Source organism: Bos indicus, chromosome 6 (assembly GCF_029378745.1).
Source record: "Bos indicus isolate NIAB-ARS_2022 breed Sahiwal x Tharparkar chromosome 6, NIAB-ARS_B.indTharparkar_mat_pri_1.0, whole genome shotgun sequence".
Classification (NCBI taxonomy): Eukaryota; Metazoa; Chordata; class Mammalia; order Artiodactyla; family Bovidae; genus Bos; species Bos indicus.
The window spans coordinates 101,498,288-101,522,059 of record NC_091765.1 but is presented as its reverse complement, the minus strand read 5'-3'; the positions used below and the strand labels follow the sequence as shown (position 1 = coordinate 101,522,059).

Sequence of the window (23,772 nt, the reverse complement as noted above, 5' to 3'; positions counted from 1 at the left end):
CAATTGGAAAAAATTTGAACATGAGCAGTTTGCATAGTCTTTGATTTTTACTATTGTTACATACAGCTTCCTATGAGTCTGTGGTTTTTAACTAAGGCAGGGACTAGGGAAAAGATAAGAGATCATTTTTGCACATTTTGCATTTGAATTTTCTATAGGATATCCGGGTAGGAGTATCTTGCTACAGAATTGAAGAGAGAGAGAAAAGGGAACTAAAGATAAAAGAACTATTGCTATAGAGACAGTGGTTGATACCAAAGGACCACATAAGCTTGCTCAGTTTAAATATATAAACAAAGGCAGCACAGTGACAAGAACAGAGGTTGTAAAGGTTACTGTCCCCTTGAAAATAAATACACACAAGCAGAGAGCCTCCAAACAACGCAAATCCCGTAAACTCAAGTAGTATTTATTTCTAATTATGCCTTTTGTGACTTTCTGTTCTAGTCTGAGAAAGATTTATTTGCTTTGCCTCTCAAAATCATTGCCTTATTTAATTGTGAAGAATTGTTCTCTCCAATCTCCAGCTCCAGAGAGTCCCAGAGAGTCTGGAAAGTTATCATTAGTGATGTTCACAAATTGATCACCATCGGACTTTTAAAGATTCACATTTTAAAATTATTGTGAATAAATATGTTTTAATAGGGAAGGACAATATTGTAAAAAAACAAATTAGAAGCCAGATAGTTTCTTCCAAACTGTCTCCTCCTTCTCCTGGTCCCTGTTCCCTCCATCACCTCCCTCTGGCTTCAAACTACCTTTGCCAGCTCTCATTCGGAAAGGATCCTAGATGGCAACAGAACAGTCAGCCTGAGCAAAAGAGGAATATAAGGCACGTACTCCAGCAGTTTCACTGAGAGAGATACGGTAATACTGTTTCACTGTTTGCATTTCCGGAGGGCAGTTCAGGGCAGGGGGAGGTTGGTAGGGGGACAGGTGCTCAACATGGACACCATAATTAGCAAACACTGTTTCTCAACATCCCAATGGCAGGAAGAATTTTCTCTCATAACCATCCAGCAGAAAGAGTAATTCAAGGCATGACTACTTAAAAGCTCTTTTTTTTTTTTAAATGATTTTTTCCCCCTCTAAAGTGCATCCTGCATAGGAGACATGCGTCTATGGCATGGGCAAGACAGACCAGGGGACTTGAGAAGGAGACCTTTTTACTTAATCTAAAATTTCCTGTGTCAAACCATCTCATCAAGAAAACTGAACAGTGTCAAGGGCAGAATTCATAGAGTGATTCAAAGTTTCCTGGGGATTCCATCATATTTTATAAAATTATTTACATTTCTCTTTTTGGTCACGGCAAGGTCTATCAGCACAAACAGCACAGCCACAAAGTATTCTTTTGATTTTAATAACTCATCTCATATATATTTTCATATATTTATATACCTGCTTATCTCCGTTTCCTCAGCAAAAGGGGAAATAAAAATATTGATCTATAAAATAAGCTGATGATAACACAATGCCAAAAATAGCTTATGTTAAGTGCAAGGGGTGAAGCTTGAAAGCAAGCTAAGTTGCAATGACATACTGATTTAACATTTTAAATACAAGACTGCCAATAAAATAATTCTTGAGATATGCTTCTTGTTTTTAGTTTACTTTTTAAAAACTACTCTATATACACATATCCAGTTGTAACACTTAACAGTAGCATTATAGGACATGATACAACTTTGGTACACATTGAAGATATGGGCGGGTAATGTCTATAAATGATATGCCTTCCCCAGCTAGAACTCTGTACAGCCAGGTGACCAGCCACCTGGTCCCATATAATCTTCCCACCAGAATCCCCAGCGTCCTTCCCAGGGCCGCTTGAGACAGCGGGAGAGAGCGCCCCTCACTGGATCCATATCGTGTTTCCTCTCTCCGTTCTCCTGGGTTCCACTGTCAGCTCCCCAAACGTGGAAAAGAACTGCTCCATCTCTTTCTGAAGCATGTCATTTCTTTTCTCTGCATCTTCTTTTGCCCGTTCGGCATTTCGCATTTTGATTTCTATCATCGTGAACTTTTTCCTTTCTTGATCCAGTTCATCATGGAGGCTCATCATTTCTGTTTCCAAAGTCAAGTTTCGCTGTTCTAAGCTGCACAGGGTGGGAGAAGGAATAAGAGATAAAGTAATTTTGTTTTTTGAAATGTAAAAAAGATTACAAAAAATATTTCCTAAACTCTGTCTCTGCAATGCTTTGGAAACTGGAACGAGCCCTTTCAAATCAGTGAATCAAGGTCCACTGATTAATACATACATATATTTTCTTCTTTTTCTTTTTTTTTTTACTATTTCATAACATGATTCACTATCATTTCTGCAAGACCCCAAGACCTCTCTTGGAAGCACTTCATTGTCATTTGATAGTGAATGAGTGAATTTCAGCACAAAGAAGCCAGAGACCAGGGTCATCATGCAGCACAGAATTTGGCAGAAGCAGGAGGAAGCCCAAACTACAAAGCTTCCTGAGTCATTAAATGTAAATTTGTCTTCACTGAAAGAAAGGGGAAAGTCTGATAAAGTTGTAAAGAAAAGAGGGCCGTCAAATTTGCTTTCTACCAAAGGAAAAAGAGTGGCAGTGAAAATGTCATTGCTAGAGAGAGTAAGTCCACTGTTAAGAATGGACTTAGAAGGGACTATACAGCACCCCTCTTACAAAAGTGGTTCTAAAAGTAGCCGCCTTACATTCACAAGAGAAGTAGAGCTTACATGTGTTGAATAAGTAATTCACCTGACATTTTGTGACAACAGAGTCCACTTAAGTAGCCTGCTAGCTGCAATTCTGTCTTCCAAGTTACCGTATCTTAAGATCACTATACAGTAAATTCCCTACATACAAATGAGTTCTGTTCCAAGAGCACATTTGTAAATCCAATTTGCTTGTAAGTCCAAGAAACGAAGTTAGCTGAAGTATCCAACTAACACAATTGGCTATATAGCACTGTACTATAATTGGTTTATCATACTTTTCATAGAAATAAGACATTAAAAATACAAAAAAGAAAACATTTTTAATCTTACAGTATAGTACCTTGAAAAGTACAATAATACAGTACAACAGCTGGCATACAGGGTCTGGTATCAAGTAAACATGCAAGAAGAATTATTGACTGAAGGAGGGAGAGGAGGTAGAAGATGGTAGAGCTGAAGGATCACCAGCAATAGGAGACAGAGGGCAAGCTGTCACACCTGACATTAATGGGATGCACATCTGTTTCTTTGAAAGTTTACAACTGGAAGGTTCCTTGTAGGGGACTTGGGTTTCCCTGGTGACTCAGAGATAAAGAATATGCCTGCAATGCAGGAGACGTAGGTTCAATGCCCGGATTGGGAAGATCCCCTGGAGGAGAACATTGTAACCCACTCCAGTATTCTTGCCTGGAGAATTCCATGGACAGAGGAGCCTGGTGGGCTACAGTCCATAGGGTTGCACAAGAATTGGACACGACTGAAGTGACTATGCAGCAGCAGCAGCAGCATGTAGGGGACTTGCTGTATTTTATAGATTGATAGCTGTATTGTTTTAGATGGCTATATAATTTTAGATAATTTCCTAAAAAATAGAGTTTTCTCCATAATCACTAAGTTCCAAAACACAACTTATTATTGCTGTTGTTCAAGGAGGAACATTAAGCACTTCTTTATTAGATGATGTGTCTTGGTAATAGCTGGCATCTTAATTTCTCCTGTTATGCGTGGAAGTTGCAAGGGTATGCTTGAATTTGCCATGCTACTGAAATGTGAGAGGCTAATGCACACTTAGCACTCAAAAATCTGATTATTCTAATAATTTTCAAGTTAAAATCTCAATTATTTTTCTGCTCTGAAATAATGAGTCCCATGTGTTATTTCATCCAGATAATCATAAGAACACTTAAAGATGAATCTGCTCTCTCTTTGTAAGCAACTAAGATTAAAAAAAAAATCACATTCTTTAATTAGTTTGGAAGGCCATTTTGATCACATGATCATGTGTTTTACATTAAAAACCTGGTAATGTGCTGGTTCTCACCCAGAACTATTTCCCAATATATTCTCTTTGCTTTGTAAAGCTATTTGTTTTAGAAATAAAAAAGTTGGAAGAAACTCAACCTTTAATATCAAGGAAGACTATCCTTTAAAAATATACTAATGCATTTGTACATATCAGGCACCTGTATGAAACTTCCTGGAATCTAATGGCTGAGTTGAAAATAGAAGAAACCCCTCCCATTGCAAGCACAGACTAATGCTGGAAAAATATGTTAGAAAAATATTTTTAAAATACAAAGTTAAAAAAATAAAAGAGCATCTTCAGGTATCAGAACCAAGGAAGAAACAAGTTTAGAACAGCAAGTGAAAACATACGAGGGGTATTTGTCTCAGATAGAAGCCCTAGAAGCTGCGACTAGGTTTTCACTTTTCATACAGGGAAGAGGAGATATCCAGTATAAGAGAGACAGAAGGCTGAAAGTGACTCAACTGAGAGCTTGGAACATCAATAGTCTTTAATGGCAAAGAGACTACGAAAACTCTACTCATGGGTTGAGTGAAGTGACAGAATTGAATCAGAAGAGGAAATAAATAAATGAGAAAACAGCTTTGAGAAAAACTATCCAAATGCCTCATGGAATGAAAAAAGATGAAAATTTAATATAAGAAGGTGAAATTAACAAAGATGGAGAGGGAGATTGGACTAAGAAGGTCCAACATACTTTAGTAAGGGATATAGAGAGAAAATTCAGAAAATGGGGGAGATGAAATAAACAAAAAAGGAGATGTACTCTTTTGTACTCCAGGACTGAAAAAATATGTCTTCAAATAATTATACACAAAACTTGAAACAATGGAAAATATATAGCAAGGAGTTATTAATGAAAATAGAAATTATATAGGAATATTAACATCAGAAAAATATTTGGGGGCAAAAAGCACTATTACTATTATTTTATGATAAAAGGATCAATTCATTAGGGGGATATAAACAATTCTGGACTTGCATTCATCTAGTTGTATAGCCCCAAGTTACTCAATATAAAATATAACAAAATTATAAATATAAATAGATAAATCCACAAAAATTAGGAAATTTTAAGAAAGCTTTGTTAGAAATTATAGATCTAGCAAATAAAATTTAGGAGAAATGAAAAATATTTGAACAGCTTGATTAACAGATTTGATCTATTGGTCATATATATAATCTCAAACCAATAATAAGATAATACTTCTTACCAGACCAAATGACTGATATCTATAAATGAATTGATCTGACCACAGTATAATAAAGGTAGAAACTAATTTGAGGGAGAGAAGAGCATTAAACTCACATGTTTAAAAACTAAAAATCATATATATCAATGATACATAAATAAAGTAATATCTATTTATTTCTCCATGATCTACCTATCTAGGGATGTATGTATATATGTACACACATATCTATCATCTATCTAGCCTCAATACTTGTAGAGTTAAAAAGGAATTGAGAGAGAAATATATAATTTTAAACAGTAATGACCAATAATTAGAACAATCACTTCTTATACTGCTTGGCTTGGTCATATGGCAGATCCTCTACCCCATTTTATCATGGACCTCTTCCTTTGCTTGTCAAGTGGGTAAAAATGCCAATGAAAGAGGCCAATGAGATGACATTCTGTTGAAACGTCCTTTTATCAAAGTCTCTGAAATGCACCACAGACTCAGAACATAAATGTAACACCAATGTTCTCAGAAATGAGTGTGTACATTTGCAACTGTTCAGAATAATACATGTTCTATCTTAATTCAAGTTTCAAGTGTCATCTCTTGCTTTCCACTGCTAAGTGCTAATTTACCATCATGCATTGGCAGCAATTCAGAGATTTGGTAGCCATTGGTTCCATAAACTACATTCAGAAAGAAGAGCAGCCTTATAAGATGATAACACTCTTTTTTCTTCTTATTTAAGTCTCCTGTCACTTGGCATTATTTAGAAAAATTCAAACCAAGCTTCTGTTTTCAATAAAGTAATTTTTCAATCTAACATGTAAGTATTTTTATTTACTTTTCCATAGCTCTTAAAAATATGTATCTTTTGGCTTGATAATGGATAAATGGATGGGAAACATTAAAATACATGAAGGTCAACTTTATATATAAAGAAAACAACCATGTGTGGTTTAGGGCCATGGAAGCAGTTGAACAGGACAAAGATGTTCACGTACCATGAGGATCTTAGAACACGAAGGGGTCTACCAAGGCACAGCCTGGGCCTGGGGCTGAGGCCCCTAGAGGGGCTACTTCAGGCTGAACTGAGCCTCAGACCTGCTCTTAAGAGTGCAGGGTCCTTCCCCTATACTACACTGAAAGATGAACAGAAAAACAATCAGTTTTGTAATTCCTGTAACCCTGGTGAAATTGTGGAGTGTGGTGATATTCAGGTTTCCAGCACAAGACTGTACTTGTGGGGCAGCGGCTCCATTTTCTGTATTGCTGCCTCTCAAGACCTTGGAGCATCTGATAGTCAGGGGCATTGTCAAGGCAGTATGCTCAGCCAATATCCTTTATCTTTCCCAGGTTACCTCCTTGAAGTTGCTAAGCCAACTCCTCTCTTGGATATTTTATGAGAAGATGTCAACTGGTATCCCTAGGTTTCAGCACAATGGTTTCCTTACAAATCATATGTTTTGCTCCCCATTTGGGCTACAAGTTTCCTGTCTACATGACTATACTTCATGCTATCACTTTTCTCACAAACTTGCCTGGATTCCAATCTCAGAGTAAAAGCCAAAGATTAAGATGATCTTGAAGGTTCTATGGTACCTCTCTGAGCTCCTTGTCCATCCCACCTCAGGCCATTTCCACTTCTGCTGGGTATCTGCATCATTGCCTCCTACAGGGCCCTACACTTAGAATTACCCTCAGCAACACTTCTCACCCCTCTTTCCTGCTTCAGTCTTCTACTTAGCATAGGATCAGTTTACTTATTTATCTATCTCTTCCAGGGGACTGCAAGCCTGTTCCACAAGAGCTGAATTTTTGTCTTCTTTACTCACTGCTGAATCCTTGTGGCCTGGTCTGAGCCTGGGAGACAGCAGACAAGCATTAGCCCCAAGCATTCAACCATGGAAATAATGAACAACAAAGATCTGTTTATTTTCCAACTTCTCTTTACTCTCATTTCATCTTCTTCCTGTGATAATGAACTCCTTGTTCTCCAGACATCCCTTCCCACTCCTCTCCCCAGCTTTTGAACCTAAATCCATGCTTTTATTAGTAAAAGCATGAGGTAGAATTACTGAGCATCTGCTCTGTCCTGGGGACAATGTGTAATGATTTCTTAACATGATTTTGAGGTTGGTAAAGAATCTGCCTGCAACGCAGGAGACCCGGGTTGGATCCCTGGGTTGGGAAGATCCCCTGAAGAAGGAAATAGCAACCCACTCCAATATTCTTGCCTGGAGAATCCCCATGAAAGAAGAGTTGGACACATCTGAGCAATTTTCACCTTGAGTTAGATTAGTACTAGAGTTTAAAAATTTTCACATTGGCAAGCTGAGACTCACAGAGATGAAGTGAACTTTCCCTGAGTCCCACAGCTTACAAATGGCGAACGTAGGACCTGAACCCAGGTCTCTGACTGGAGTTAGCGGATTTAACCCGAGCGAGCCTCACAGGAGGCTGTCGCACCCTCTCTGGCCACTAGGGGCTCCAGGTTTTCCTCACCTCTTTATCCTGGACTCATACTCTATCTTCTGTTTGGTCATTTCCTGTTTCAGGCTGGACACTAAGCTGTGCAGGGCGCTGTGGTTGCTGGTGTTGTTGCTAACGAAGGTCTCACTGTTGTCGCTGCTGCTGGTGGCCCGACTACTGCGGCCGCCCACACTCCTCCGGTCGCTTTTGTTTTCATAGTCCGCGGGGTGGGGGAGGTCGTCCTGCGGGGGCCCATCCAAAACGGGGTCCTCAAAGTTCCCACCGTAAAAGTCTTGCTCCGGGCAGGTGGTGGTGGAGGAGCGGCAGGAGGTGGAGTTCTCGGGCAGGGAGATCTCACAGGAGGAAGTGGACCAGGTGGCGCTGTCGACGCTCTGCTTGTCGTCGAGGCTCATCGCCGAGAACTGCTGGTGGACGTTATCGTAGGTGGAGAGCCTGTTGTGCTGGCCCGACTCTCCTGCTTGCTCTTTCTGCTTATTATCCCTCAGGGTCACGTAGCCATTGGGCAGCCAGCTCATGCTGCGGCCATTCCCGGGGTTCCCCAAGGTATCAGAGTTCAAGATGCCCATGCGCACGGTTCCGTTCTGCACGCTGTGGGTGCCCATTTTGGTACCAGACCCCTTCAGGGAAGAGGTCCTTCTGGCCTGTAAGCTCCCATTGGGAGTGGTCTGGGCTTTCTCGAGTGCTTCAGCGTTACTGCTGCTGAAGGACCCATTGGTGACAATCCCACTGCCCTTGTTGAAGGCGGGATTCTTTTTGACCATGAGAGGGGGGCTTCTAGAGACATCCAGCTTGTGGATGCTGTTCCTGGGGCTGTTGGTTTTGCTGCCTGGCAGAGCTGTGGGGGATCCATTATCCATGCTGCTTCTTTGGGGAGACTCAGGCTTGTCCCAAGAGCACCGCCTTACGGGACTGTCCTTGGTATTATTGTTCTCCTTGTTCTGTAGCTGCCCCATGAGGGCTTTCTTCTGAAGGTCATTGTTGTTGTTGCTCACGCCATCCTGGGGCTTGCTTTGCAGCTCTGCATCTTTGGGGAAGAGGCGATCATGTTTGCCAATCATCACTGACATCAGCTGTTGAACCACCACAGTGCCTGGAATTGCAAAGAAAGCAAAGGAGCATGAGCAAAACAGTTTTGATTTATCTCCTATTTTGAAAGTGACTTTTAAAGAGCCATATTTAGGTGCACATTCGGCATTATTATTAGCGGTGCCAAACTATGTTTTTAATGATGACAATAGCAATTGTTGTTGTTTGGTCACTGAGTAGTGTCCAACTCTTTGTGACCCCATGGAATGTAGTCCACCCGTCTCCTCTGTCCATGGATTTTCCAGGCAACAATACTGGAGTGGGTTGCCATTTTCTTCTCCAGGTTAGGGAGACAATAGCAATTGCAGCTAAAAACTTCTTGAACATTTAACGTGAACTGTACTAAGCACTTTACTTTTGTTAGTTTAGTTGAATTTTTTACAATTTATGAATAGATACTGTTATTATCACTATCTAATAAAGGTTAAGTAACTTGACCAATGTCCCAATATAGCAAGTCAATAAAGTTCCATACAACTCTTGCTCAGCATTCAAAAGTTTTAGGGCATTTTAAGTGACATTAGCCAGAATGGTGTAATAAAGACGTACGAGAATGCTCTCTTCCGTAAAAGTAACTGACAAAAATGTTCCCAGTCAATATATTCAGAAATTTGGAAATTAATGAAAGGCTTGCTGTAATCTGGAGAGTGTTAATTTTTTAAAAAATTGTTGACTCTTGGTGAAGAACAGCAAGCTCTGTAGTGTTTTAACTCTCCCTATTCCCATCCTCCTTTCTGCAGTAGCCTTGAAAACCAACAACCCTCAATCTTAGCGGGAACCAGAAGTGAGGCAGCGACTGGAATGGAAAAAGCTGGTTTGGAACTCCTTCAAAGCCGCCTTCCCAAAGAATTGTAATTTGACTTGTTTGGTGGTTCCCTGGAAGACCCCACTCAAGAGGCTTGTCTTCATTTTATCTGACTAAGGAGTTGACTAGAATTAGCAACATTTCTCAGGGGCATTTGTCAAAAACAATTAGGGGCTTTTTCATTTAAAAGCATGTTTGGACTCTGTGGGACAGGGAGAGGGTGGGATGATTTGGGAGAATGGCATTGAAACATGTATAATATCATATATGAAATGAATCGCCAGTCCAGGTTTGATGCATGATACAGGATGCTTGGGGCTGGTGCACTGGGATGACCCAGAGGGATGGTACGGGGAGGGAGGAGGGAGGGGGGGTTCAGGATGGGGAACATGTATATACCTGTGGCGGATTCATATTGATGTATGGCAAAACCAATACAATATTGTAAAGTAATTAACCTCCAATTAAAATAAATAAGTTCATATTAAAAAATAAAAATAAATAATAAATTAAAAAATAAATAAAAATCATACTATATGTACTCAAAAAGGTATAAAATAGAATAACAGAGGGAAAAAAAAAGCATGTTTGACTGAAGCAAGTGGATAACTGTTGAAGACAAAACAACAGGCTAAACAAAAAGCTTAGAAGGAAAATCTGAAGAGATTTCCATAGGAGGTGTTGAAATCTCTGCTATATACTTGAAGATTTAGAAGATTATGTACATGTATGCACAGGGTTCTATGTATACCTAGGGCTGTGTGCACACTCGGGAGAGAGCTGAAAGTCCCCAAGGTCTCATCTCCAGCTGATGTTGGAGCTCTGCACAAGCAGGACCAGAATGCTAAAGCAAAGTTGTAAACTGCCTGGCTGAGTGTCAAAAGTCTGGCCCAACAAGCACACAGGGCCCCTTGGTAAAGAATGGGAGACTTACTGGCCTAACTCAAATTCTGAATAGGAAGAAATGTGTTATATCCATCTATATCCTGCACACTTCTGTCATGATTCAAAACTTCTAACATATTTAGATCAGGAATCAGCAATGTGTCAGGTCTGATGCTGGCCAGTGTTGCTCAAACATAAGTGTTCATACAAATTATCTGGAGATTCTGTTAAAATGTAGATGTTGAGTAGGGCATGAGATTTTATGTTTCTAACCAGCCCCCTGGAGAAGGCAATGGCACCCCACTCCAGTACTCTTGCCTGGAAAATCCCATGGACCGAGGAACCTGGTGGGCTGCAGTCCATGGGGTCGAGAAGAGTCGGACATGACTGAGCGACTTCACTTTCACTTTCCACTTTCATGCATTGGAGAAGGAAATGGCATCCCACTCCAGTGTTCTTGCCTGGAGAATCCCAGGGACGGCAGAGCCTGGTGGGCTGCCATCTATGGGGTCACACAGAGTCGGACATGACTGAAGCAGCTTAGCAGCAGCAGCAGCAGCAGCAACCAGCCCCCAGATGATAAGACAACAGTGATAACAGAATAGTAGCCTTGGTATTGCCTAGTGGGCTGCACACAGACCTCCTGAATCATAAGTTGCATGTCAACAATATCCCTAGGTGGTTCCTGTGTGTGTTAGAGTTTGAGAAACTGTATTAGGTGGAAATGTTTCACTTAAACATCTTCTAAATTAATATTCTCATAAGGCTTTGAGAAGGCTTCCAAGTAGCACTAGCGGTAAAGAACCTGCTCCCTCTGCAGGAGACATAAGAGACATGGGTTTGATCCCTGGGTCAGGAAGATCCCCTGGAGGAAGGCATGGCAACCCACTCCAGTATTCCTGCCTGGAGAATCCCATGGACAGAGGAGCCTGGTAGGTTACAGTCTATAGGCTTGCAAAGAGTCAGACATGACTGAAGTGATTTAGCATGCATTCAAGGCTCTGAGATAAGACTTAATGTTTTTCAAATGAGAAAATTGAGGTTCGGAGAGGTGATGTATAAAATTATATGACTCCAGAGCGGTTGTGATCACCAGGCCAATCTGAAGAATCCATGCAGATTTGGGAGTCCCACTGGACTACATGTTTCAACAATTCCCCCAGGCTCATATAATTTTATACAGGTTGAATTTAATACCATACTACGAGCACTTGAGTCTTCATAAGAACTGGATAAGAATTCAGTTTTCCTTCGAAGGTACCTAGGTACTTTAATATATATGCGGGAGACCTGGGTCTGATCTCTGGATTGGGAATATCCCTTGGAGAAGGGCATGGCAACCCACTCCAGCATTCTTGCCTGGAGAATCCTATGGACAGAGAAGCCTGGCCGTCTACAGTCCATGCGGTCACAAAGAATTGGACACGACTGAATGACTAAACAAACACACACACACACACACACACACACACACACACACACACACAGAGCATTCTATAAAATGTAGTTTCAATTTGTATTTTTTGCAATGAATTGCTTTGCACACGTATCCTTCAGTACATGTACAAGATATCTGTGAGGTATATGATAAATTTTGACAAACGACAGTCCTGGAAACACTATCTAACCATTTTATAGATAATTTCCTTGTGTCCTTTTGTAGCCAATCCCCTACCCATGGCAACCACTGATCTCCTTTCTGTCACTATACTTTTCTTCTTTTCTAGAATTTCATATAAACACAATTATAGAGTCAGGTCTTTTATCACTTAGCATAAGGTTCTTGTCATTTTCCCATATTATTATTCATGCATCAGTAGCTCATCCTTTTTATTGCTGAGTGTGCCTTAGTCGCTCAGTCATGTCTGACTCTTTGTGACTCCATGGACTGTAGCCCACCATGGAATTCTCCAGGCGAAAATACTGGAGTGGGTAGCCATTCCCTTCTCCGGGGGATCTTCCTGACCCAGGGATCGAACCCAGGTCTCTTGCATTGCAGGCAGATCCTTTGCCATCTGAGGGAAGCCCAGTTTTAGTTTCCATTGATGAACCAATATTGATATATTATGATTATTAACTAAGGTCTATAGTTTATATTGGGCTTCCCTGGTGGCTCAGCAGTAAAGAATCTGCCTACAATACAGGAGCTGTACAAGATGCAGGTTCGATCCCTGGGTCAGGAAGATCCCCTGGAGGAGGGCAAGGCAACTCACTCCAGTATTCTTGCCTGGAGAATCCCATGGACAGAGGAGCCTGGCAGGCTGCAGTCCATAGGGTTGCAAAGAGTCAGACACAACTGCAGCAACTTAGCATGCATGTATGCATAGTTTATATTAAAATCACTCTCTGTGTGATCTGGGTTTTGACACACGCACAGTGTCATATATCCACTATTACAGTATCACATGGAATAGTTTCATGGCCCTGAAAATCCTTTGTGCTCCAATTATTCCTCCTTCTTTTCTTCCTCAATCCTCTATTGAATCATTAGGATTTCTTTTAAAAGCTTTGTAGAGCTTGGTCCATAACTTTTAACATGATCACCAAGGTAAGACCCTCCTGAGGACTCTATGCAATGCCTCGATGTCAGGATTTTCTACTCTGGTTGTGGGAAATACACTTATTTCAAGCTTGGTGTGAGGCCCAGGAAAGCCTCAGACAACTGATTTCTGGTACTCTTCCCCATAAAGTAGCACAGAGTCCCCTCCTGCAAGCATAAATCAATTCTTAGGTAAAGACTTAATGGATATCCTCTCCAGATCTCGGAATAATATCTGTGTCTAGTTTGCTCTTTAATGCTGCTTACTTGAGTTTCCCATCCTCTAATCTTACTCTCAAAGCTCGCCAAGACCTGCACATCAGTGCTGCTACTAATGCCTACAAGAAAGAATGGTACTCTAGCAAGGAGACCTGCTGAAAATAAATAGAAGTAACCTCTCATTGTGATAAATAAATTGAGGTATCTTGTAGTATAGAAAACAAGAAATTCTTCATGTTTCAACCCAAAGTAAATAAGCAGCATTGTCTTAGAGGCCCATGTTTTCTGCCTCTTGAAGTCAGTCCAAAAAACGAGAACTAATAAAAATATATTAACTTAGAAGCATAACTATTTGAGGTTTCAGAAAATTGCATCCAACTCAGAAAGTGAAGTAGACTTTTCCAGTTCTTGTGTGATATTTTACAGATGATTTATGCAAGTTCTGTTAATTCTCATGAAAATATGGAGGAAATGCTTAGTAACTTATGTTTAGTAAACTCCTCAAAAAATGCCTGGCTCTCAAAAGAAGGTTTTACATTTGAAGAACTTGAGTCCGTAAATGAAATTACCATGGGTTCACTTACTTCCTTTGTTTCCTCACAGGAGAATAGGTTCAGGACAATCAAGAGACAACTGACTGTTCTTCTGATGACGATATATGATAGTAATTCACTTACCCTCCATAATGGTCAAGGGATCTTCCACTTTGGGACGCAGGATATTAGGGCCAAAGACAGTGGCCAAGTTCTGCACACTCATTTTGTTAATTCCTGAATAGGACTGCACTTCATCCAAGAACCTGTTGAGTAAAAGAGTATGAACAAAACACAATGGGATCAAATTTGTCAGTGGAAAAAAAAATGGGTTATTGGGAAATTTATGAACTGGAGTCTGTTCAAAGATGATCATGGACACACAGTCATTTAGAAATTCAAACATCTCTCTGCCAAATGTGAAGAATATATATTGCAAATTTTTAAGTATCAGAATCATAAGGGATCATATAAAATATCTGCTCTGGCCTGGCTTGGTTTCCCCTGTCAGTCACAGGAACGACTGTGTTTGAATAATGCTATTGTGGACTTGAGATTCAAGAATATGAATTTCTTTCTTATCTCTAAGTAAATATCCAATTTATATACATATTTAATTGGAGAACTATAAAAATAAGCTTGTCTGGTACAATCTCTTATTTCTGGGAAGAGGAATCAATCCCCCTTGTGGGTCAATTTGTGAGCCTCAAATTTATAGTCTATTAAAAAAGTGACATTAAACATGGTTTAAATTAAAACCTCGGTTCTATTGATATGAGAAACTGCAAACACAAATTGTTTTAACTTGTTAGGTGCTAAAGAATAAGAGCCATGAAACAGTCCTTTCCTGGAATGATTTTAGTAGCAGAGATTGTTTCTTTAATCTTTCAGCTTTTGTTCATTTCCCATCCCCTCTTCAGTACTACAAGAGCTTCTATTAATTCATGGCTTATTAATTGTACTAATGAGACAAAGAAGAAGCAAGAAAAATATTTTTAGAAAACTTACTTTGTGTGTTATTTAAAATAATATATTTCATTCTGTGCCAGTCATTGTGCTAGCTTATTAAATTCTCATAGCATCTCTGAGTGAGCTAAATACTATTATTATCTCCACTTTACAGATAAGACACATGAGGCACCAGAGAGGTTAAGAAACTTCTCCAAGGACACAGAGTTAATAAGCGGCAGGACTGAGACCTGAACCCAGGTGCTCTTACCCTAGAGTCTGGGCTGTTGATGACTATCTCATGAGTTTCTAAAAAGGTGCCTATTTCCACATGTTCACTACTCTTATACATCCTAAATTACAGCAAAATCGAAGGGCAAAAAGTCAAACTACCACTTATTATTTGAAATAGATGAAATTAGTAGTGTGGTGTGCTCACTCAGTCGTGTCCAACTCTTTGCGACCCCATGGACTGTAGCCTGTCAGGTTTCTCTGTCCATGGAATTTTCTAGGCAAGAATCCTGGAGTGGGGTGCCATCGCCTTCTCCAGGGGATCTTCCTGATCTTGCTCTTCCTGTTGTCTGGCAGATCTTTTACCATTGTGCCACCGGGGAAGCCTTTATTAATCATTCATCTCTTTATTTAAATTTAATATGCTTAATGTATTTCCACTATACTCCAATAACATTTTAAAAAATAAATTCAATGTGTTTCAATCATATATACTTGATTTCTTAAGTAGCAGCACAGACACGGGACATGCCATCCCTGGCCTTAAACATGGTCATTGACAGAGAGTATTTTGAGGCACAATTAGTGTTCTAGCAAAACTGAGTTACAGTGTTTTCTTCAGTGAGCCTTGAGAAAAATGGGAATGAATAATATAATAACATTCATCATATGTATAAATATATATGCATATAAAATTTTAAAAATGTATTGGAGTATAGTTGCTCTACAATGTTGTAATAGTTTCTGCTGTATAGCAAAGTGAATCAGCTATACATATACACATATATCCCCTCTGTTTTGGATTTCCTGCCCATTTAGGTCACCAGAGAGGATTGAGTAGAGTTCCCTGTGTTACAGAGTAGGTTCTCATTACTTATTTATACATAGTATCAATAGTGTAATATACTTTAATTTTTAAAACAATCATGTGAAATGTGTGTTTTCACTACCCTTTTATCTATTAGGACTCTTAGTCTCAAAGAGGAGAAGAAAATTGCATAACATCATGTAAGAAGTCACTGGTAGAATCTGGACTCCTAGATAAATGATTCTCATGCCAAGATACAGGCTCATTCTGTTAAACAATGGTACATGGTACAACTTCGATGGAAGTTCAAAGCCACATATCTTCAACATGTAGAGGTCAAAGAGACTTCAGAAACAACAGATTACAAAATCAAGCAATTTTAGTGCTCAGAGAAACTTTTGAGATCACCTTGTCAAACCTCTTAATTTTACAGAGGCCAACACTGGAGCTCGGAGCGGTTAAGTGATTTTGTTGTTTTGTTATTTTAGTCACTAAGTCATGTCCAACTCTTTGTGACCCCATGAACTGCAGCCTGTCAAGCTCCTCTGTTCATGGGCTTATCCAGCAAAGAATACTGAAGTGGGTGGCCATTTCCTCCTCCAGGGGAATCTTCCTAACCCAGGGATCAAACCTGTGTCTCCTGCATCTCCTGCATTGGCAGGCAGATTCTTTACCAGTGAGCCACCAGGGAAACCCAACTGATTTTTATTCATTGTCAAAATGGACTATTGTCAGTGTAAATACAGTCTTTTAAAATTCCATTTAGTCTTTAGGATAATTCTTACCTGCAAATATACTTGAGAAGGTTGTAATTGACCACCGGCAAACTCTTCACTTGCTTCGCCAATTCTTTAACACCCTGAGTATAAAGAAGAGAATGCATGTTATCTAAGTGTTGACCTTGGAATGGAAGCACATGGGAAAGGGGCATGCAGCTTTTTGTTTTGTTTTGTTCTTGTTAGTTTCACCTATTACCAGTGATGGATCCTGTCTTAAAAACTTGCCACTATCACAGAGAGCATTTCAGAAATATTTTCAAAAGATGTGAAAGCATCTCAAATATCTCTGTGAGTACTATTTGTGGAGAAACAGATTTACCATTTTTAACATTTGTTCACAACTGACTGAAAAGGAAAAATAGCCTTATTTACAGTTAGGTTATTTGGGGCTTCCCTGGTGGCTCAGAGGTTAAAGCGTCTGCCTGGAATGCGGGAGACCTGGGTTTGATCCCTGGCTTGGGAAGATCCCCTGGACAAGGAAATGGCAACCCACTCCAGTACTCTTGCCTGGAGAATCCCATGGAGGGAGGAGCCTGGTGGGCTACAGTCCATGGGGTCGCAAAGAGTCGGACACGACTGAACGACTTCACTTAGCAAACCACAAAACTTAAACTTAGTAGCCTTAGTATAGTGAGAGTCCTTCCAATTTTTAGCATTTAGAGGGCAGTGTGGCAAGGAGTGCTGATTTCATTTCTTCAGCTCTACTTTCCTTCTTGATGAGAGAGAGGATTATAAATGGGACCTGTGTTAGTGAAAGGGAAGGTTACTCAGTTGCGTCCAACTCTTTGCGACCCTATGGACTATACAGTCCATGGAATTGTCCAGGCCAGAATACTGGAGTGGGTAGCCTTTGCCTTCTGCAGGGTATCTTCCAAACCCAGAGATCGAACCAAGGTCTCCCACATTGCAGGCAGATTCTTTACCAGCTGAGCCACTAGGGAAGCCCAAATGTAAAAATCTAACTGTGTAAAAATCTAACATGTATAACAATCTAACTGTGTGTAATGTCAATACTTAGCATAGTGGAAAACAATCCAAAAACAGGGCAAAGGAAAATTTACAGGTTAAAGACAAGGAATACTGACAAACCCCCCAAATAATAGCATTTTAAGAAATAGTTGCATTGACTTACAGCTTCCTCTTCTTTGCTGAGCAGTTTGGCACAGGACAAGAAGTCTTCATACTTGGCATAAGGAATAACCGGTTCTGGGAGTTCTCGGAGATACAGTTTAAGAAGTGATGCCACTGTGTGTACATCTGTGTTGCTGTGGGGATAGAAGTATGGAGATTTTTTATGGAGTGAAGTTTATACTATTTGATTCATTTTTCATCAAATATACATCTAAGAGTCAGACTTCTGTATTCTGTTGGCAATTAAATTAGTCAATCCAGCTTTCAAGAGGCACATACTTAGGTAACGCCTATTAGATGCTACTACAGGTGGGGAAGAGAAGGACCTAGAGGGACTTGGAATCCTCAGTGTGGTTTGAAAATATTCAAAAGTGTAAACACTCATATTTTGTGTGTATCTGATGTTAAGCAAGAATGTTACTTTCATAAAACAATGAGAATATATGTACCAGATTTTAAATAAAACATAATGCAGCATACCCCAAATGCCCAGTCTACATATGTGTGTGATCAGTTATCTCCAACACTTTGCGATCCCTGTCCCACCAGATTCCTCTGTCCATGGAATTTTCCAGGCAAGAATACTGGCATGGGTTGCCATTTCCTACTCCAGGGGATCTTCCTGACCCAGAGATCAAAGCTCTGTCTCCACACCTCCTGTATTTCAGGCAGATTCTTTACCATTGAGCCACTGGGAAAGCCCTATGTGTATATTAATTAATATAAAATTAATTATCTCTGGATCCTAAATTCATTTCTTATTCTCTAGAAGACATTGGTGATTGGTTATAGACACATGAAGTTTAGTATGGCATGTTCTAGCTTTTTAAAAAAGTTCATTTTAAAGATGGTTGTTCTCAGCATGATTGCTTGTCTAATAATCTAAGATAGCTGCGAATCCTTAGAGTCTTTTAGAAAGCAAAGGGAGGTGCTACAAAAATAAGCACTGAAAATTCAACGTGTCCTCTGTGTAACGTGCAAAATTTATTTTTATTTTCTGCTGAATACCAGAGTAACAGGATAATCTCCTGAAATATTAATTTATATTTTTTTCTCTGTATCCCTGTTAATCCATGAAGATGGCTGAGAGCAGAGATAGGAAGAGGCAGTTGTTTGTTTTGGGGATTTTTTGGTTTCCTTTTGCTTTGCTTCTTGGGGGCTGGTGGGGAAAAGGAGCATGGGAAGGAGAGGTGGTGGTCAGGGGGAGGGGGAAAGGTCAATTGATTCCCAGGAAGTGGGAAGAGCGGTGGCGAGCAAGACCAGGGATTCTGTAAGCTGTGGGAACAAACACTGCACTCCGTGACTCTGCTTCGGGAAGTGATGAGTCGCTGAAAGGTCTTCCTTCAGAAGCTGGGATCCAGGCCCTGGGACTTCCTGCCTCCGTGACTATTCTCTTGCCCCAAGGGTGACATAGAAGCAGAGTTGACGTCACAGTTCTACATGGACTGAAACAATGGGCATCTCAGTTCTCAATTTTGGACTCTCAGCTTGATTTCCTCAACTATTTCCCCCGCATCTATTCTGTAATGGAAATTACAGAAAACACAATGGCTAGGACCCTAAGGAATATTCTAGCCTGCTTATAATTTATAATCTGGTGGGAGCAGGAGACAGAAAGTAGGTAACACAGGTGCATGCAGGCTAAGTCCCTTAAGTTGTGTCCGACTCTTCACAACCCAAAGGATCGTAGCCCGCCAGGCTCCTCTGTCCATGGGATTCTCCAGGCAAGAATACTAGAGTGGGTTGCCATGCCCTCCTCCAGGGGATCTTCCCTACCCAGGGATCAAACCCATGTCTCTTATGTCTCCTGCATGGGCAGGTGGGTTCTTTCCTGCTAGTGCCACCTGGAAAGCCCTAATAACACAAGTCAGTCAGTCAGTTCAGTCGCTTAGTCGTGTCCGACTCTTTGCGACCCCATGAACCGCAGCACACCAGGCCTCCCTGTCCATCACCAACTCCCGGAGTTTACCCAAACCCATGTCCATTGAGTCTGTGATGCCATCCAACCATCTCATCCTCTGTCATTCCCTTCTCCTCCTGCCCTCAATCTTGCCCAACATCAGGGTCTTTTCAAATGAGTCAGCTCTTCGCATCAGGTGGCCAAAGTATTGGAGTTCCAGCTTCAACATCAGTCCTTCCACTGAACACCCAGGACTGATTTCCTTTAGGATGGACTGGTTGGATCTCCTTGCAGTCCAAGGGACTCTTGAGTCTTCTCTAACACCACAGTTCAAAAGCATCAATTCTTTGGCACTCAGCTCTCTTTATAGTCCAACTCTCACATCCATACATGACCACTGGAAAAACCACAGCCTCAACTAGACAGACCTTTGTTGACAAAGTGATGTCTCTGCTTTTTAATATGCTGTCTAGGTTGGTCATAACTTTCCTTCCAAGGAGTAAGCATCTTAATTTCATGGCTGCAATCACCATCTGCAGTGATTTTGGAGCCCAGAAAAATAAAGTCAATAACACAAGTATCTAACTGCAAAGTGTGTGAATGATAATAAGGAAAAGTATTGGGTGCCATCTAATAGCAAAAAAAGACTAATTCAGGAATTGAAGGGCTTCTCTGAGGAAGTGATGTTGAGGCTAAGATGTGAGAGAGTGTAAGAATGAACTGAGAATGAAGAATAAAAGAAGCCATTCTGATTAAAGCAAGGCAGGTAAACAGAGCCCAAAGTGGGAAACTGACAATAAGCTAAGGGAGAACAGAGGTCAGAGGATGAAGTCCAAGCAGAAGGGAGCATCTTCAAAGATCACGGGACTTCACCTACCTCAGAATTAGACAGGGCAAGGGCTGAGGTTTTCCATTTTAACATCAGAGCCAGTTGGGGCAAGTAGGATATACTGTCAACCATTTTACAGATGCTAAAATGATGGGGGTGTTCTCATAGGACATGTCTTTAACCAATTTTATTCTTTTCATAATTACAGAAATGATTTTTTTTTCTATTAAGTTTCTAATAGACAATGTAGAAACCATCTTAAAGGCTAGTAAAGAAAATAAAAATCATGTTTCTGGGACATCTTGAAAACTGTGTTCAAGTTCACTTATTCCTAAAAATACTTTCCAAAATATTTTTTGAAAAGATATACATAAAATAGTCTTAATGGTAAAGCAAAATAAAAGACACTAGTGTTTTTTTTTTTTTTTTTTTCTTTTCTGGTAAATTACTCTATTTCATACAGTCCAAAGCCCCTCTGTGTTTCTCTCAGTTCAATTCAGTTGCTCAGTCATGTCCGACTCTCTGCGACCCTATGAATCGCAGCATGCCAGGCCTCCCTGTCCATCACCAACTCCCAGAGTTCACTCAGACTCACGTCCATCGAGTCGGTGATGCCATCCAGCCATCTCATCCTCTGTCGTCCCCTTCTCCTCCTGCCCCCAATCCCTCTCAGCATCAGAATCTTTTCCAATGAGCCAACTCTTCACATGAGGTGGCCAAAGTACTGGAGTTTCAGCTTTAGCACATCATTCCTTCCAAAGAAATCCCAGGGCTGATCTCCTTTAGAATGGACTAGTTGGATCTCCTTGCAGTCCAAGGGACTCTCAAGAGTCTTCTCAAACACCACAGTTCAAAAGCATCAATTCTTCGGCGCTCAGCTTTCTTCACAGTCCAACTCTCACATCCATACATGACCACTGGAAAAACCATAGCCTTGACTAGATGGACCTTGGTTGGCAAAGTAATGTCTCTGCTTTTCAATATGCTATCTAGGTTGGTCATAACTTTTCTTCCAAGGAGTAAGCGTCTTTTAATTTCATGGCTGCAGTCACCATCTGTAGTGATTTTGGAGCCCCCCAAAATAAAGTCTGACACTGTTTCCACTGTTTCCCCATCTATTTCCCATGAAGTGATGGGACCAGATGCCATGATCTTCATTTTCTGAATGTTGAGCTTTAAGCCAACTTTTTCATTCTCTACTTTCACTTTCATCAAGAGGCTTTTTAGTTCCTCTTCACTTTCTGCCATAAGGGTGGTGTCATCTTCATATCTGAGGTTATTGATATTTCTCCCGGCAATCTTGATTCCAGCTTGTGTTTCTTCCTGCCTCTAGATATGCAGTAAAGCACCAGACACTTGAAAGCTCAGTCACGAGCATTAACAGAACCACAACCTGGGGCAGGATATGCAGTGACATCTATTATTGCAATTAAGGATTTCCATTTTATGATTCTATTCATATCTAGTCCACTCTAATCCAATCCAATCCGTGACTGGGTTGTTGGGTTGTGTTGCCTTCAAAGTTAATGCTCCTTCTAGTAGCATTAGAGAAAAAGCACAGCAAAGAATACCAAAATAATATAAAATAAGTATAAGTTCAATGGGGCTTCCCAGGTAGCTCAATGGTAAAGAATCCATCTGCCAGTGAGGGAGACATAAGAGACTTGGATTTGATCCCTGTGTACAGAATATCCCCTAGAGAAGCAAACGGCAATCCACTCCAACATACTTGCCTGGGTAATTCCATGAACAGAGGAGCCTGGTGTGTACAGTCTATGAGGTCAGAAAGAGGTGCACACACCAGAGCCACTGAGCCCATGTGCGTAATTTCAATATGTGGAGTATATCAAGTATAATTTATAGGCTCATATAAATAGAATATATAAAAATGTGAATTAAATGCAATAAATACATGAGACAATAATGATAAACAAGAAATACATTTTGAAGACATCTTTTTGTGTTTCCACGATAAAGTTGAGCTGTAGCAGTGAGGACCTTTGAACAGTAGGTGGCGCGAAAGCAAAGTCAGACTAATGGCAATGGTGTGAAAACTGTGAAGGATGAAACAGCGCAGAATCATTCTTCACCCACCAGCAATTTTCTTAGCACCAAAGCTGCAGTAATGCTCCAGGAATAGAAATATCTGAGCTATGAATCAAGATAAGAGATGTGAACCGGGATAACTATTTTATTCCTTCCCTAAAGTGATACGTTAATTAGTTTCCAGCATTATAAGTATATACCTATACTCTGCTAGTTATATAAAAATGGTAAGAAAAAAATGACAAATATGTTATTTTTTATTTCAGTTAGTAAAGGCTATTACATTTTTTTTTTTTTTTTGCTTAAAGGCAACAACTTAAAAATTTATGACTTTTTGAGATGCTTTGCTAAATTTAGGTTATTTTGTAGAAATAGAGACTTCTCCCTTTGCATTGTGCTCTCATTTTTAGCTTTGTCCTTTTCCCACTGAACTTCCCTTGTGGCTCAGCTGGTAAGGAATCTGCCTGCAATGCAGGAGACCTGGGTTCGATCCCTGGGTTGGGATGATCCCCTGGAGAAGGGAAAGGCTACCCACTCTAGTATTCTGGCCTGGACAATTCCATGGACTGTATAGTCCATGGGGTCACCAAGAGTTGAACACGACTGAGTGACTTTCACTTTCCCACTGAATGGAAGAAAACAATTGTTTCAGGAAGACTGGAACATGTTTGTCAGTTCCAGTTCACCTCAAGAGGATCCCAGTCCATCCTCCTTAACTGCCAGTAGGCTACTCACTGCAAGGGGAAATCTGATATTTCTCTGAAAAATCTCTTTGTATATCCATTCTACAAATAGCTACCTCCTGCATCTAACTCTGCAGCCTTGTATCTCTTACTGAAAAGCCCCTATTTTGCCTAATTAATATTTGCTTTAATATGTACAGTCAGTTAAGTACATATCCATGGTATGCGTTAATTGCTCAAAGTACCTCATGCGATACACTCTTTGCCTCAGAGAAATATATCATGTCTTACAACAAAGTGAATGGACTGTATTAGAACAAGAGTCGATATACAATAGGGAGTTAAAATCCCTAAACTGGTTAATAATAGTAGTAGTAATAATAATAGTAACAATAGCAGCAGCACACACTTATACACATCTGTCCCTCTCTCAGGTCCTCAGAGTAGCCCAGTGAGTGGGTCCTTTTAAACTCCACTTGGGTAAACAAACAGGAAACTGCACAGAAAGCAAATTGGGGCTAATCACTGAGATATGAGGGGTTTTGGTTTTTTTTTAAAGAAGCTCTTTTGAAAAATATTTTATTTATTTATTTTTGGCTGCCCTGGGTCTCGCTGCTGCACACGAGCTTTCTCTAGTTGTGGCGAGCAGGGGCTACTCTCCAGTTGCAGCGC

At 40.3% G+C, this 23,772-nt stretch overlaps 1 protein-coding gene across 8 annotated transcripts in view; it reads right to left on the bottom strand.

Annotated features, from left to right (window-relative positions):
* Window positions 1-1,253: 1,253 nt before the first annotated feature.
* Window positions 1,254-23,772, bottom strand: part of ARHGAP24 (Rho GTPase activating protein 24) — an 878,267-nt gene continuing 855,748 nt past the window's right edge. For all 8 annotated transcript variants that reach the window (XM_070791721.1, XM_019963048.2, XM_070791723.1 and 5 more), the window contains 5 exons: window positions 17,644-17,776; window positions 16,518-16,591; window positions 13,890-14,011; window positions 7,691-8,768; window positions 1,254-2,099 (listed from right to left, as the gene is read on the bottom strand). In XM_070791721.1, coding sequence (XP_070647822.1) covers window positions 1,856-2,099; window positions 7,691-8,768; window positions 13,890-14,011; window positions 16,518-16,591; window positions 17,644-17,776 — 1,651 coding nt within the window. In that variant the 3' untranslated portion in view covers window positions 1,254-1,855. The remainder of the gene's footprint in view (window positions 2,100-7,690; window positions 8,769-13,889; window positions 14,012-16,517; window positions 16,592-17,643; window positions 17,777-23,772) is intronic.